At 43.5% G+C, this 16440-nt stretch overlaps 1 protein-coding gene across 6 annotated transcripts in view; it reads right to left on the bottom strand.

Moving 5' to 3' along the window:
* ESCO1 (establishment of sister chromatid cohesion N-acetyltransferase 1) overlaps window positions 1–16440 on the bottom strand; it is a 65816-nt gene that overhangs the window by 37208 nt on the left and 12168 nt on the right. For all 6 annotated transcript variants that reach the window (XR_014710133.1, XR_014710134.1, XM_084618482.1 and 3 more), the window contains one exon: window positions 15378–15489. Coding sequence is in view for 4 of the 6 variants with exons in the window: in XM_084618482.1 (XP_084474608.1) it covers window positions 15378–15489 (112 nt within the window). In the remaining 2 variants the exon portion in view is untranslated. The remainder of the gene's footprint in view (window positions 1–15377; window positions 15490–16440) is intronic.

Genomic DNA, 16440 nt, shown 5'->3' with positions numbered 1-16440 from the left:
AAAGAAAAAAAAGTAATCTTTTTCTAGAGAGTTTACCTTCTAAGAATTTAAAAAAAAAAAAAAAAAAAAAGTAAAAATATGGGGCCATTTCCTATTATGAAAAGCTGATTTCATTGGTCATTATAAACGGTAGCAACAAACATGTAAAATAAAAAAGGTGCTAAGTCTAAGTTTGAACATTATGCTGCATGGATAGTATTTACAATATTGATTTTTTCTTATTTGTCAAAGATTGATTCTGTAAACGATAGGAATATAAACTTGATGGAGCATGAAGGTTTATAATGTAATGTAAGAGCCAGTAATTAAAATTAACCAGTAACTGTTTTCTTTAGTTTTATACTTCACTGCTTCAAGCCCATTGGTTTTTAATCAACTTCATTATGGATAGCATCTTCACTTTCATCAATTAAACCTGTGAATTTTTTGAGGCCGAAGCATTTCACCTCTCTCATGAAGTACCTATGTCACAAAACAGTTAAATGGGAAATTATAAGGAAGTGTAATGAAAAAATAAGAAGGAAAATGAAACATATTTTAGTGTATAAACTTGAATAGTTTGTACTTTGCTACTATGAACAGTGATGTTGAAATGCCAGTACTGATCCTGGGGACCCAGCCTACCCCTTGCTCCTCTGGCTCATGAAGATGTACACTGGCCACTCCAACAGCACAAAGGGAAGATTCAATTACCGGTGGCTCAGCAGATGCAGGATGACAACTGAATGTTCTTTTGGTAGATTGACGGGGGGCTGGCATTGTTTACTCACAAGTCTGGATCTCAGTAAGAAAAATATCCAAATGGCTCTAGCCACCTGCTGTGTCCATCTGTGAAGCAAAGAGGAAAAAGTTTCCCCTGGAGTGGACAGCACAGGTGTTGCAGCTTTTGGCTGAGTTTCAACAGTCAGACACCAGAGCTATCAGACGAGCTTAATGTGGAGCTATATGGAGGTTTTGAAAGAGCACTTTAACAGCAAGCCACAGTAATGCACTGTGATGTGTTCTACCTGGCCCTGCAGTCTGGGGGCTGTTAGGAATTGCGTGGTGCACATCGATGAATGTGACACAGATGCCTACTAGTTTTGTGGTGCTTGCTGTACATTTATGATTATTACACTGTTTATCACTGATCTTATTAGTTGTGTAAACGCATACAATCATGAGAAGGTGGGTGCTTTCAGTATCACCAGCCATTTTGCAGCATTTTCTGGGAACTAATGACGAATTATTTTCCAAACAAAGAGTAACAAAAACACTTCCAAAAAATCCTGTGCAAGTTAAAAGCAAATACATTAAAACCATAAGAAGTTTATGGAACAGAGCTTAATGAAGGGGAAGGAACATTCATGTCCATTTTAGCAATATAAACATCAACTGTGCCTCTCACAGGTCAGCGTATGTGAAGGTGTGGTTGTCCTTAATGGCCCCCGGTGGGGAGTGGTAGAATTACTGATGTGGCCCCTGATGCCACATGGAACGTAGAGAGGGCAGGTAGGCAGGTGCTACATTGCATTTCTCCACAGACTGCAAAGGGAAGCAACCTCAGGATTGTTGAGCCTATAGATCCACAAGAGCGTGCTGCATCTGTGTTTGTGGCCCAAAAAGCCCCATTAAATCTTTGGGCATCTCCCTGGGACTTCTGGGCCTGGCGCCTGTCTGGTCTCTCCTTCTCTATAGGCCAGGGGTCTCAAACATGCGGCCCGTGGAGTTCTTTGTTGCAGCCCGCCAAGCTCCCCGCTATTCCCCCGCCCCCAGTTACTTCCTGTGGCCGCTATGCTCCCCTCACCCCGGCCCCTCCCCGCTCCTCTGCCTACCTCCAGGTTCTTCCTACCACCGAATTGTTTGGCGGTGCTTAGCACTTTCCAGGGGAAGAGGGGAGGAGCGGGAAGCCATGCACTCAGGGGAGGCGGGGAGAAGAGGCGGGGATTTGTGGAAGGGGATGGAATGAGGGCGGGGCTTAAACAGAAGTAATTCTAAAACTAAGTGAGGGTTTTGTCCTTTGAGTGAGGTGCATTACTGAGAGTGTATATATTTTATTAAAACCGCTTGGAAATAACTTAGTCGAAAAAAAGAACACTCATGGAAGAAGAGAGTTTTCCAAGACAAATGGGAGAATTTATATTTTTTCCACAGAGGTAAAAGATAAAAATTCAATGCCTTATTTGTCAGCAAATGATTGCTGTTCCCAAGGAGTATAATGTGCGTCAGCACTACGACACAATGCACCATGAAAAATATGATGCATTCACTGGAAAAATCCGAGAGGAAAAAGTTCGGCAACTTAAAGCAGCATTTGCTAAGCAAAGAAATTTCTTTTTGGAGATTAACAAGTCTAATGAAGATTCAATAAGAGCAAGTTTTGTAATACGTGAAATGATAGCTAAATCATCGTGACCTTTTACAGAAGGCTTATTCATAAAAGAATGTCTTGCGAAGGCCAGCGAAATTTTATGTCCCGATAGGTAGAAAGATTTTGAAGGCATAAGGTTGTCTGCCAGTACAGTTGCCTGCAGGATAACTGATTTAGCAGATAATGTGCAAAAATAATTGATTCAAAATGGCAAAAAAGACTTTGAAGCATTGTCAATTGCTCTTGATGAGAGTACAGATGTATCAGATACCGCACACTGTGCGGTGTTCATTAGAGGTGTGGATTGCAATTGGAATATAACTGAAGAATTGCTAGACTTAATGCCACTGAAGGGTACCACAATGGGACGTGACATATTTCAAGGACTGGAAGAGTGCACTGAAAGAGCTGTGCTGCCATGGAACAAACTCGTATCTTTGGCTATGGTCGGTGCACCATCTAGGTGCTCTGAAAACATTGGTGTGGTTGGATTATTGAAGACCAAAACTGAACAGCCTCAATATACCAGGAATTAGCTTCACCAGTATACATTGCATTTTGCACCAAGAAGCCCTGCGTAGTGAAAGTCTACAAATGAAGGAAGTTATGGATGTAGTTGTCAAAACCATTAATTTTATACATGCACGAGGGCTGAATCACAGACAGTTCACTTCTTTTTTAGCAAGTATGGACAGCGAATATGGGGCACTTCTGTATCACACTCAAGTTAGATGGCTGAATCGTGGAAATGTTTTGAAGTGTTTTTTTACACTTAGAGAGGAGATGGATTCCTTCACGAAAATGAAAAACAAGGAGGTTCCACAGCTTGCTGATTCCACTTTTATCTGCAACCTTACTTTTCTAACAGATGTAACTTATCACCTGAATGCACTGAACTTGAAGCTTCAGGGTAGAAAACAGGTGATAACACTGTCATACGTCTGTGTTAAGTCCTTCAAAGTCAAAGTCTGAATTTTCCTTAGGAAAAGTTGAACCCAAATCCTTGGAAGCATATGCAGATATCATTTCTAGCTTACACGAACAGTTTGATGTGCAGTTTAAAGATTTCAAGACACTTGAACCACATTTTCAACTTTTTTCCCACACCCTTTGCTGTGGAAATGGATAATGTTGCAGAGGAAATGCAGATGGAGTTAGTGGAGCTTCAGTGTGATACCATTTTGAAGCAGAAGTATACAGATGTTGGAATTCCAGAATTCTACCTGTTTCTTTCGCAAGAAAGATTTCCCATGTTATTCTCTGCTTCCGCAAGGATAATGGCAATGTTTGGAAGTAAATATATCATATATGTATGAACAGTTTTTCCTGTTCCATGAAGATTAACAAATCTGTGTTAAGGTCAAGGCTCACTGATTAACATCTGAAAGCAACACTGAGACAGGTTTGATAGGACTGAGACAAAACCAAATATTGATGCAAAACGCTGCCAGCTAAGTGGCCAAAAATGAAATGACGGTCAAAATTAGCACTGACTTTTTGGATTACAGTTTTTAAAAAGTTAATAAATTGACTTTTAATAGCATATTACTTTTTTTTCCCCCATTTTTGACTATACTTTTGTACCGTTGTATGAAAAGATTTCAGTGATTCAGCCCTCGGGCCAATGTACGAATCCTCATGTGGCCCTCATGGTGATTTGAGTTTGAGATCCCTGCTACAGACAGTCTGCCATACTCATCCTCCAGGCCCTCTGTTCATGATCTGATGCAGCACTGGCTTGCATGATCTTGCTGAACACATCATCCCAAATTCTCTTTCTCTTCCTTATCTGGCTCAAGCATTATGCAGGTGTGGAGGAGGAACCTCTCAAGGCTGCAATGGCAGCAGCTACAGACAAAACAGAGGTACCATTGTCAGTATACTCACAATGGAAAGCAAAGTTAAAATTCAGAACTCCCTTCCCTTGCTCCCCGAAAGTTTTAAGCAATACATGCTTACTGACACTTTTGCTTCAGAGAGCTTGTGCACAATACCATTCTCAGCTCCAGCCATGGTGTGTATGGCCTGCCAAGGGTGAGAGAAATGAAGAAGGGATTGCTCAGTTGCATGAAACTACGTGTGATGGGCAATGGCACTGAAAATTGGCACCATTTTCCACAGGCAGTGGTGATTTCAGCAGATCTCACTCCTGAGGGTAACACAAAGGCACAAAGAGCACAGCTGCTGTTGGCAACCCGAAGCCACCTGGAGTTGTCCACCGCTAGCTTGTTTACTGCAATGGAGACTGCCAAGATTGTTGCCGACTGGTGTGGGAAACTATCCTACCATGAAGTAAATAAAGTAAATAAGGCTGCCATCCCTAAAAAACTTTGGGAGAGGATTGCTGAGCACCTCCAGGAAAATTTCATTGAGAGCTCTCAAGAGGATTCAAGGGACATCTCTGTGAATATAAACAAACTGCTCTGCGCAGCCCCCCTACCTAACTCTACAGTGGAATGAAAAGCATATAAACTCTACTTTTCTTTGTTGTACCAATACTTCTTCTAGTACAAGTAAATTAATGAAAATCAATAGTTGTGTCCTGTTAAGCTAGGAGCACCATAACTGTAATGGAAAATAAATGGACACACTTACCCAAGGTTCTTTCCTCTGCATTGGGCTTGCATGTGCTCAACTCCTGAAATTGACTGAGCTGTGCTGGAGTCCCAAAAAGCTCATGGCATAGTTGGACCCCTCAGTTGCATGTCCTCCATTCTCCTCCACCTTCCCCTCATCCTTGCTGTTCATGCCCGGGGCCTGTGCCTCAGGATCCTTGGAGATATCCACGGTGGTGGTTGGGTCTCCACCAAGTATGGCATGCAGCTCTTTGTAAAAAGTGGCAGGTCTGCAGCTCGGCATCAGATTGTTTGCCTCCCAGGCCTTCTGCTATGCCTGCCACAGTTCCTTCGCTTTCACACAGTGCTGCTGCTGATCCCTGTTGTACCTCTTCTCCTGAATCACCTGTGAAATCTGCAGATGTCCACATTTCTATGGCTGATCTATAGCTGTGCTTTCACAGCCTCTTCTCCCCACAGGCCCAGGAAATCCAATATCTCCTGTCTACTCCAGGCTGCAGTTTGTCTGGAGCATGCAGCCAACATGGCCAGCTAGGCAGTTGCACACAAGAATGGAGAGCTGCTAGGTGTTCTCGCCAAGTTGGACAATCAGGAAATGGCATTTCAAAAATTTGCAGGACTTGGGGCGTGGGGTCAGTGAGCCTTCTGGTCTCCAAGACCCCAGGACAGGAGTTCACAACTGTGACCCGAGCAGTCAGTGTCAGGCATTGTGGGATAGCTGCTGGAGGACTGTTAGATTTGACACAGGTAGCACAGTATCTACGTTTGCGCTGCGTCAACCTCAAACACATCGACCATGGCTCAGTGCTGCTTGGGGAGGTGGTGTTACTATGCTGGCATTGAGGAGAGTTTACATTGGTGGGAAACAAATTTAAGTATAGATACATGCACAACTAGATTGATGCACAGAGGCTTGTGTAGACCAGGCCTGAGCTAAAAATGGGACAGATAGTTAAGCATAAGGGGTAACATGTTATAGGAGGTAATTTGAAATGGGGTGGATAATAAGGGTTAGATTGTTATGTAAAAGGAGTTTGAAGTGGGCCATTACGGGTTAGCAGGCAGGTGCGTTACAGATGGTTGTAATAAGCCATGAAACCAGTGTCCCTGTTGAATCCATGTTTTTTAGTGTCTAGCAGCATTATTTACAATTTCTTTCCCCAGGCCTGAAAAACCACCCTGTGTATTTCAGCAGCTTGTACCTTCCACCAACGGAAATTGGCCCATTAAAAGATATTACCTCACCTACCTCGTCTCTCTGATAAAAGTTAGGAGACATTTTAAAATTAAGGTGAATTATCCAATTTATCACTACCTTGTCATCCTCTATGTCCTGCACATCACTGAGAACAGTGTTTGCTGTGAAATGCTATTTCGTAAATTCAGAATATAGGTTTTTTTTTAAATTAGTGATACTCAGAATAAATAGTCTCTCCCCTTGAAGAGATGTCAATATAAAAATCTTAAAAGCAAATTTCCTTATATCACAAAAACACCTAATTTTAATAAAATTGAAGACTAAACAGCATAGGGAGCTTTTTTTAAAATTTTGCAGTCCTGTCAACATGGAAAAAGAATTAACTGGACATCAATTTTATTTTCAGGTTCTCATGTACTTGCATTTAGAATGGCCATAGCGTGTCAGACCAATGGTCCATCTAGCCCAGTATCCTATCTTCCAGATGCTTCAGAGGAAACATACAGAACAGGCAATCATGCAGTGATCTATCCTGTGTCATCCACTCCCAGCTTCTGGCAATCAGATGCTAGGGATACTCAGAGCATGGGGTTCCATCCATGACCATCTTGGCTAATAACCACTGATGGACTTATCCTTCATGAACCTACCTAATTCTTTTTTTGAACTCCATTAAAAATCTAGGATGCAAATACAGCAAGGGAGTATTTGTTTAAAATTTTCTAAGGCAGGGGATGGAACATTTCTACTCATCTTAAATTTAATAAAAAGAAACAACTTAATTTTGCATAAATGTGGGAGCTCATTTAACCAACAACATGTCCACTGAATATGTAAGATTTTAGAAGTTATTTAAGGTCGGTCTTCCTATATCATAGTTCATAATATCTCAGACTGGATTGTTATATTAGTCTGAACACAACAATAATCAGGGACTTAAATTCTAACCCAATCTTTGATAGACTATACAACCTTCAGCAAGTCACTGAATCTTGCTACCTCACTTTCCATGGTCTGTAAAACAGAGATCATACTGACCTGAAAGTTGCTACAAGGATTTAATGTTTGTAAGTGGCTGTGGCAAGACGGCTGATGTTAGTATGGTGGATCCTGCACTTTTCTTGGCAGGGGTGCTAAGACGCCACTCCTTACCCCTGCTTTTGGGCTGCCGAGGTCCCCGCTAGTGGCCCAGGAAGGTGGTAGAGGAGGGACACAGGGGAGGAGTCTGGGTTTGCTCCTCACTTTGAGGCCCAGCACCTCTCAACCCCTGCGGGTTCTTACCCTCTTCCTCCTTGGTGGGGAACCTTCGGTCCTTAGATGCTGGGAGAGGGAGTATCCCTTACTTTGGTTCTTTGGTCTTTCAAATCTTACAACACACCTCCAAGCTCCAGTCCTCTCTCCTTCCTCCTCCTCCCCCCTGACTGCCTGAAGCAGGGGGGTTTATTAGATTCCTGACAGGGCCTTGATTGACTACAGGTGCTCCAATTAACCTGTAGCAACCCTTCCTAGTCTACAGGGAACCACACCTTAATTAGCCTAGGACTTATATATTTCCCCTCTACCACTGCTCCCTGGCCCTCCTGTACCACATATTCTGCCCCCCCCCCCGACACCACAGGGTTGGACTACTTGAGACAAGAGACATGTTGTCAGGACAGGCTGTCCACGTTGCCATGTTGGCTTCCAGCTCTATGCTGTATCCAGAAGTGGAAAGTTTGTCAGGATAGAAGCCATCTAGTCACTCATGCATTCCTCTCCTTGTTTGTGTGCATCCATTGGAGTGGGGTGTGGTCTGTCACAAGGGTGAACCGCCACCCAAGCGGATAGTATCATAGAATTTCTGTGGTCCATTTAACTGCTAGGCATTCCTTTTCTACTATGGCGTACCATTGCTCCCTGGGCAGGAGCTTTCAGCGAAGGTAAAGGATTGAGTGCTCCTCATCCCCCGCCATCTGTGAAAGGATGGCCCCTAGTCCTACCTCCGAGGCATCTGTTTGTAGGATGAATTCCTTTTTGAAATCTGGGGCTATGAGCACTGGATGGCTGCAGAGGGCTGTCCTTAGGTCTGTGAAAGCTTCTTCTGCTGCTTCGGTCCACTTAACTATCTCCGGGCTCCAAGCTCTTATCAGGTCCGTCAGAGGCGCTGCCTTTGTGGCGAAGTGAGGGATGAACCAGCAATAGTACCCCACTATCCCTAAGAATGTGCCGACTTGCTTCTTGCGGATCAGGCAGGGCCATTCCTGTATTGCCTTCACTTTGTTTCACTGGGGCTTCACCAGGCCCCTTCCGACTACATACCCGAGGTATCTGGCCTTGGCTAACACCATTGCACATTTGGATGGGTTAGCAGTGAGGCCAGCCTGTCTAAGAGCATCTAGTACCACTTCCACTTTTCCCAGGTGCGTCTCCCAGTCAGGGCTATGGATTACCACATCTAAATAGTCAGCAGCATACTTGGCATGGGGTCGAAGTAATCTGTCCATCAATTGTTAGAAAGTCACGGGGGCCCCATGGAGCCCAAAAGAGAGGACAGTATATTGGAAACGGACGTCGGGAGTAGAGAAAGCCGTTTGTTTCCTTGGCGTCCTCATCCAGGGGGGATCTGCCAGTAACCTTTTGTCAAGTCCAAGGTGGTCAATTATCGGGCCTTGCCTAACTGATCCACCAGCTCATCAATACGTGGTATTGGGTAGGCATCGAATTGAGAGACCTTGTTTAACTTTCGGAAGTCATTACAAAATCTCAGGCTGCCATCAAGCTTGGGGACCAAGACAATAGGGCTGGACCACTGGCTGTGTGATTCCTCAATCACCCAAGTTCCAGCGTCTTCCTTACTTCTGTCGTAATTTCTTCTCTTTTTGCCTCTGGTATGCGATATGGTTTTATCGTCACCCTTGCTCCGGGACAGGTGACGATGTGGTGTTGGATCAGTGTCGTATGGCCTGGTTGTGTGGAGAATACGTCTGGGTTCCGCTGGATCATATCGACAACCTCTGTTCATTGTTCTGGGGGCTAATTTGGCGGATATCTTTACCTGCCCTTGTGGGCCATCTGCCTAGGATGGAGCCGGCAGGACAACCAGGTACATCTCCCGATCAAGCTAGGGTTTCAGTAAGTTGACGTGGTATATCTGCTCTGACCTTCGGCGGTCTGGCTGCTTCACCTTATAATTCACCTTCCCAACAGCTTGCATGATCTCATAGGGTCCATGCCAACTGGCCAGGAGCTTACTTTCTGTGATTGGTACCAGAACCAGCACCTGTTCTCCTGGTTGAAATTTCCATGTTTTTGCCCAATGATTGTAGTAGGTTCGTTGGGCCTCTTGTCCTTTCTCCAAATGCTCTCGTACTATGGGGGTCACTTGAGCTATTCGTTCTCTCATGTAGGCTACATGTGCAAAGACGTTCTTCCATGGGTTGGGTTGTTCCTCTCATTCCTCCTTCGCCATGTCTAATATGCCACATGGGTGGCATCCATACAGTAGCTCGAAGGGGGAGAATCCAGTAGATACTTGGGGAAGTTCTCATATTGCAAACATCAGGTATGGGAGGAGGGTATCCCAGGCTTTTCCACTTTGGCCCACCACCTTTTGGATCATGCTCTTGAGAGTTTGGTTAAATCGCTCAACCAGACCATCTGTTTGGGGATGGTAGACTAAGGTCCGCAAGGCTCAGATGCGGAGCAGGGTACATAAGTCTTTCATTATTCTCGACATGAAGGGAGTCCCTTGGTCAGGATCTCCTTAGGGATGCCTACCCTAGCAAAAACTTGCACCAGTTCTTTTGCGAGTGCCTTGGACGTGTGGTTTCTTAAAGGAATGGCTTCGGGGTACCGTGTAGCGTAATGCAGGATGACAAGTATGCTTCAGTGGTCCGAGGCTATTCTTTCTAGTGGGCCCACTAGATCCATTGTTATGCTTTCAAAAGGAACTTCAATTATAGGCAAGGATACCAGTGGGGCCCTTAACTGAGGTCAGGGGCTATGCCACTGACTCTCTGGGCAGGAGGTGCAATAGCGCTGGACTTCTGCCCATACCCATGGCCAGTAGAACCTACTTAGGACTCTATCCAGGGTCTTGTCTGCTCCTAAGCGTCCACCAAACAGATGACTATGAGCTAACTCTAATACCGCCCTTGTGTGCTTCCTTGGCACCAAGAGCTGTTCTACTACTCCCCCCCACCCCATATTGGTACTAGCCAGTACAACAGATCCTGCTTGATTATATAGTGTGGCCCTGGGCCTTTAGTTTTCCCTTCTACTGGCACGCCATTCACCTTTACTACCTCCTCCCTCAAGTTCACATATAGTGAGTCATCAGCTTCGTCCTGCCCAAAATATTTGCATGTGGGACCGATCTGGCCTGATTCTATTGGATTGGGCTCCCCTCCTTCTCTTGGGGGTGCTTCCGCTCATGCTGGGGGCCATCTCTGGGTCTCCACGGGGCCTCCTTCCAACCAGGGCAGCTCTTTGGTTTGCCACCAAAATCCTGGTTCTTAATCTTTTGCCTGCCCTCCTTTCCCAGTCTGGATTTCCGAGACTTCCCGGGGGGTGAAAATACCTCTGGGGGAAACCCAGCAAAAATTGTGGTAGGGCCATCCATAGGCGCCTTGAACTCTGCTTGTGGTTTACTTCCCTCCCCTAACTTGATGGGGAGGTGGGGAAGAGTAGGCTCTCAAACCCAGGAAAGTCCCTGTCAATTAAGACTGAGTAGGGAGGCTTACGGACCACCCTTGCAGTCATCTTAGTAGTGTTTCCCTGGATCTCAATCCATATAGGAATTGTGGGGTAGAAATTTACTGTGCCGTGGACACACGTCACTCCGGTGCTCTTGGCCTGGCTCAGTTGGTTTTGGCCCACTAATTTCCCTGAGACCAATGTGACAGCACTCCCAGAGTCCACCAAAGCTATGGTCTGGATGCTGTTCATCTTTACTGGTCTGGTGTAAAGATGTGGGGCCTTTGTGACCCCCACCAGGCTGATTAGGCCACATTGGTCCCCGGGATCCCCCAGATTGCACTGCATGGACTCCTCCCTGTTGGGGCACTGGGCTGCTATATGCCCCAATTCCCCACACCTCATAACAGCGATCTCATATCCCGAAAGTTGCCCTCTGTCTTGAGCACTCTAACGTGCTTCCTCAGCCCTCTCCCCCCAGACTCCTAGGTTCCTTTGGGGGCCTCAGGCCGCTTCTTGGTGCCTGTTCTTCCCGTCATGTCTTTCCTGGAGGTCTCGGGGTTGGGACTGATTTCTTGAAATGCTGTGTTTCACCTCCCAGGGTTTCAAACAGCTCACTGGCTGCCAGCTGTCTCTCGAACTGGTCACCCTTGTAGTCATAGGTGGAGGGATCATTCTGGCTTACCAAGGCTTGGAGGCCTGAGGATAGTCCCCTCCTATAGCGGTCCAGCACCAGGAGCTCCATCATTTTCTCCAAGCTGAGAGCCTCTGGACATAACCACTTCTGGGCTAGGTGGATTCGGTCAAACGGATGTAAACGCTATGTCTGGTCTTCGCAGTACTGTCATTCATGGAACCTCTGGGCTCAGAAGGCCGTTGTTATCCCTGCCCTAGCCAGGATCTCTACCCTCAACTGAAGGCAATCTGCTACCTCCTCTGCAGTCATATCATAGTAGGCCTTCTGGGCCTCCCCACACAAAAAATGGGGCAAGGATGCCTGACCACTTGTCTTGGGGCCAGGCCTCCTGCAGAGCTGTCCTCTCAAAGGCCAGGAGGTATGCCTCCACATCCTCCCGGGTCATTTCCTGCAGAAAGTTGCTGGCTTGTATGGTCCACATCCCATCATACCCGTGGCTCAGCTCCATAAGGGCCTTCACCTGGTTCATTAGTTCCTGCAGCATGGCCCGATCTTGGGTGGCCTAGGTCATCAGCAGGTGATCGGCCTCCTGTTGGGCAGCTGCCTGGAACCGGGTAGCCTCCTGCTGGGCGGCAGTGGCTTGCACCAGTGCTTCAACCACATCCTCCATCTTGGGGCAAGGTGGTAGTGACCCTCCCTGGATTATGTTCCCAGTGCAGAAATCCCACCCCTCACACAATGTATGACAAGATGGCCAACGTTAGTATGGTGGGTCCTGCACTTTTCTTGGCAGGGGTGCCTAGATGCCACTCCTTACCCCTGGTCTTGGGCCGCTGAGGTCCCTACTAGTGGCCCAGGAAGGTGGTAGAGGAGGGAAGCGGGAGAGGGGTCTGGGTTTGCTCCTCACTCTGAGCCCCAGCCCCAGCCCCTCTCAACCCCTGTGGGTTCTTACCCTCTTCCTCCTTGGGTGAGGAACCTTTGGTCCTTAGACTCCCTCCCCTGTTGGGGCAGGGTCTCGCCTTACTTCGGTTCTCTGGTCTTTCAAATTTTACAACACACCTCCAAGCTCCAGTCCTCTCTCCTTCCTCCTCTTCCCAACTGCCTGAAGTAAGGAGTTTTATTAGGTTCCTGATAGAGCACCTATAGTCAATTAAGGCCCTAATTAACCTGTAGCAACCCTCCCTAGTCTACAGGGAACCAAGCCTTACTTAGCGTAGGGCTTATATATTTCCCCTCTACCACTTCTCCCTGGCCCTCCTGTATCACAGTGGCTTTTAACATAAAAATATTCCTCCTCCAAAGTATATTTCACTATGTGTGCATGCACACATAATGAGGTTTTCACTGCGCTTTTGTTTTGTAACCTTCATAAAAAAGAGGAAAGATGATCTTGTTAAGGCACTCAGAAGATCTAGGCTCTGCCAGACTTCCCGTGTAATTTTCTGTGTCTCAGTTTTACATCAGTAAAATGAGAATAATAGTTGTGATGCGAGGATTAATGGTTAGGCAAGCTCAGACACTAATGACATGCACCATAAAAAAAAAAAAAAAGGATTGAAAATCAGTACAAGTATTGAGTATTAGAACAACTTCAAGTTCTAGAAGATTGTCCTCTCTCAATATTAAAAAAAAAAAATCATTTAAAAGCAAACAGCAAGAATTTTTAATACCTTTTGCAGACAAATTGAGCTTGTTATAGATTTTATACTCACAGGTAATACAAAAAGGTATTCAGTACGGATGCACTACACAAAGGAGATAATATGCGATTTTATGGACTAAATTCTTGTTAACAGATAATATAAAACTGCATATGGGGGAAAATTGTTTTACCCATAACATTCCCTCCAAATACCAAACAGAATGGTAGAATTTATAAGAATATTTGACAAGATTTATATCATACCTCAGTTCCAAGGACTCTGGCATTGTACAAACAGTTAGAATAAAAAAGGGGCAAAAAATGCACAATATAAAGCCAAAATACTAACATGATCATGGCTACAGTAAAGTAGTAGTAATTAATGTTGGGCTTAAGGTCCTAACATCTTACAACAGAGAACACCTCCAAAAGACGAGGGGGTTTTTTGGTAAGTTAGACGAGCTGGGGTAGAGAGATAGGGATAGACAGATGTCCAAGAGGATTACATCTCAAACCATAGGAGCCACGATCGGAACAACTTTCTTACCACAGATAAGAACAAAACTCCTAAAAAATTGGATGTTTAATGTTTTAACTAAGTAGTGAATGGGTCTGAGATAGGACAGCAATTTGAACTATTTTGTTTAAAATAAGAGTATAATAAACTGCTGCTCCTAACAGCATGCCAGAAATTTTAAGAGATGTAAAATGTTTTTCAGCCAATATATGCAAGATAATTACTATATATTACATGTTTGCAAACAGTTTTAAATGGGCTGTACACATGGTATACAGCAAAAGCTCATTTACACATTTCTTTAAAAAGTAAAGACTAAATATCTGGAAATAGAGTTGGTCAAAAAATAATACTGACAATTATGAACTTCAAAAAAAGATTTTTTTTTAAATTTAAATTGCCACTCTTTCAACCACTGTATATGCAAAGTTTTAAGAGTCAGGTGCTTTCCTACAGATGCAAGTACAAACATTTTTAAAAACCACACATCAAACTATGACATCTTATCTATACATATACCTTTATCTGGTTCTAGTTTAACATTTTACAAAAAAAGTTAACTTGGAGGTGTAATCTTCTGTGCACCTAGATTGAAGGCTTTAGTCAGTTTTTGCAGATACGACATAAGCCTATAAATCACTGTGCCATATATACTATTATTTGATTAAAGTGAACTACAGGCATAACAACTACACCGGACCCCCGCTAGAACGCGGGATTTGGGATCCATGCGTGGTACCGCATTAAAATGAATTGCGATTAAATTTGGGATCCATGGCCGCGACCGTGTTATATGTGAATTCGCGCTATATAGATGTGCATTCTACCAAGGGTCCGGTGTATATCCTTCATTGATAAACAGGGATTGGGTTAAAATGCAAATGTTAAGAGATGTATACAATTAATATTTTGGAGACTGTTTTATTTTTAGCAGATTAAGGACTTTAATATTACAAAAGTGTGGATAGTCATAATGTCTGCCTTAATGAGTTCAATTTTTTAATTGTTTCTGCTGCAGCGTTGTGTGGTCCTTCAAACTAGGACAATGTGTGTGCTTTTGCTCCCTTACCATTTTGAAATTCTTTGGTTGAATAGTTTTTGCTCTACTTTTCCTTTAGTAGAAATAGCTATTTGTATTTTAGTTTACCAATTTATTTATGCCTCTCACTGTATCAGTTATTGATGAAGCTAGCTCATCAATGATTTGTGGAAAAGTTCTTTCCCTATCTTTAGTTTTAGTCAGTGCCTTACAAAAAATATCCATATATCATTACATAAGTGTAATGCATTCATATGTAACCTCACACAGAAAAATCTGCCAGATATACTTGCTTATCCCCACTAGTGAGATTCTATAATTTGCATAAACTAAGGACTAGTTTATATGCAAAGACAAATTTATTTCTCTTCTTTTCCCACTTTCCTTCATAAATAAAGCTCCTCCTTTGTATTTGAGAAAGCAAATACTGCCTATTTAAAAAAATAAAAAAAACCCATACACCACGAATTTTGGAAGACTCAGTTTAAACAACATGGATTACAGAATAATCAGTCCAGCACCACTTTTCAATGCCAACAATTCAATGAAAGTGTGAAATGGTTAGTGATTACAAAAAGTTACAGAAATAACACTATGTAAGGATAACTACATTTAAGACAAGCTCATAACATTTAAGAGGTGGGACAGCTCATTCAAAAATATTTATTGTAAAGGTTGTGTTAACATTTCAAGATACAGTGTTAGGAAACACAAATTTGACAACATTAAAAGGAAAGTACTTACTATGATCAGCTGTTTGTCATCTTTTCCTGCTTCTCTTAGTTTTTGAATATGCTGCTCTGATGACAGGAAGCTACTGCACCTTGGTGCTAATGAATGGTTTGGCAAAGGGACCCTTTAAACAAACATATTTCCTGTCAGAAGAGGCTGACAAATCCTGCTCAGTTTATACAATTTAATAAGGCCCTTCTGACTAGATATTTTCAAAAATGCATCTATAAATGTAAATCCATTTTAAATAAATTTAAATCCCAAAGTAAGAACTAAAAGCATATGTGTTTTAGTTTACAATTTTGATACATTCAAAACTATAGCCAAGATGAACAAAAAAGTGCATCATTTGTGATTATCATAAATTATAAACTATATAGCTAGTGGGAAGAAATAATGAATGACTGGGCAATTTACTTATCACATAACATAACCATTCAACTAGTATAGACACAGTGGTTTATTTACATCTCTCTCAAGATCGTTTTCTTGTTTGCTCAGCTACGATTCCTCAGTATTTTCATTGACTTCTGGTAACGTAGATACATGATTTTTAAATGATGCTACTGTGTGTCTTGTATACATAGAGTTGGAGGCATGTCAGATTCTTTTCTTAAAAATAAATAATGAAGGCAGTTACTGTAATCTTCCCTCTGACTTTCACTTTACAAACAAATTATGGTCAGAGTTAGCAGTGGCCCAATATCACCAGGAGAGGAGCAGAACAGTGTCTGTCTAGACCACACCATTCCAGTCCCTTAAGGAAGAGAATTCCTTCCCCCACACCTTTGAAAAGGACCTGTGCACAGGCTATGTATACACATCCTGTGGCTCTACTTTTCTCAAAATGTTTTTAAAAGGCACTTTCCCACTGCATGGAGAAGAGAAGCCAACTTGGTACTGCCAACCTCAGAGGCAGATCAAAGTTCTTCCTGCTTCCACTTTCCCTCAAACAATACAGCCAACAGGAAATAGAAAAGGGATTGTTACCAACTAACACTTCCCCACAGAGCTCTAGGGAACTTTTTCCAAAAGGAGACAGCAGTAGAATTTAGAATGAGAGGCTCCTAGAGGT

This window comes from Lepidochelys olivacea, assembly GCF_965140295.1.
Source record: "Lepidochelys olivacea isolate rLepOli2 genome assembly, chromosome: 2".
In the NCBI taxonomy this organism is placed as follows: Eukaryota; Metazoa; Chordata; order Testudines; family Cheloniidae; genus Lepidochelys; species Lepidochelys olivacea.
The sequence above is the reverse complement of the archived record's forward strand: the minus strand, read 5'-3'. Positions and strand labels throughout refer to the sequence as shown.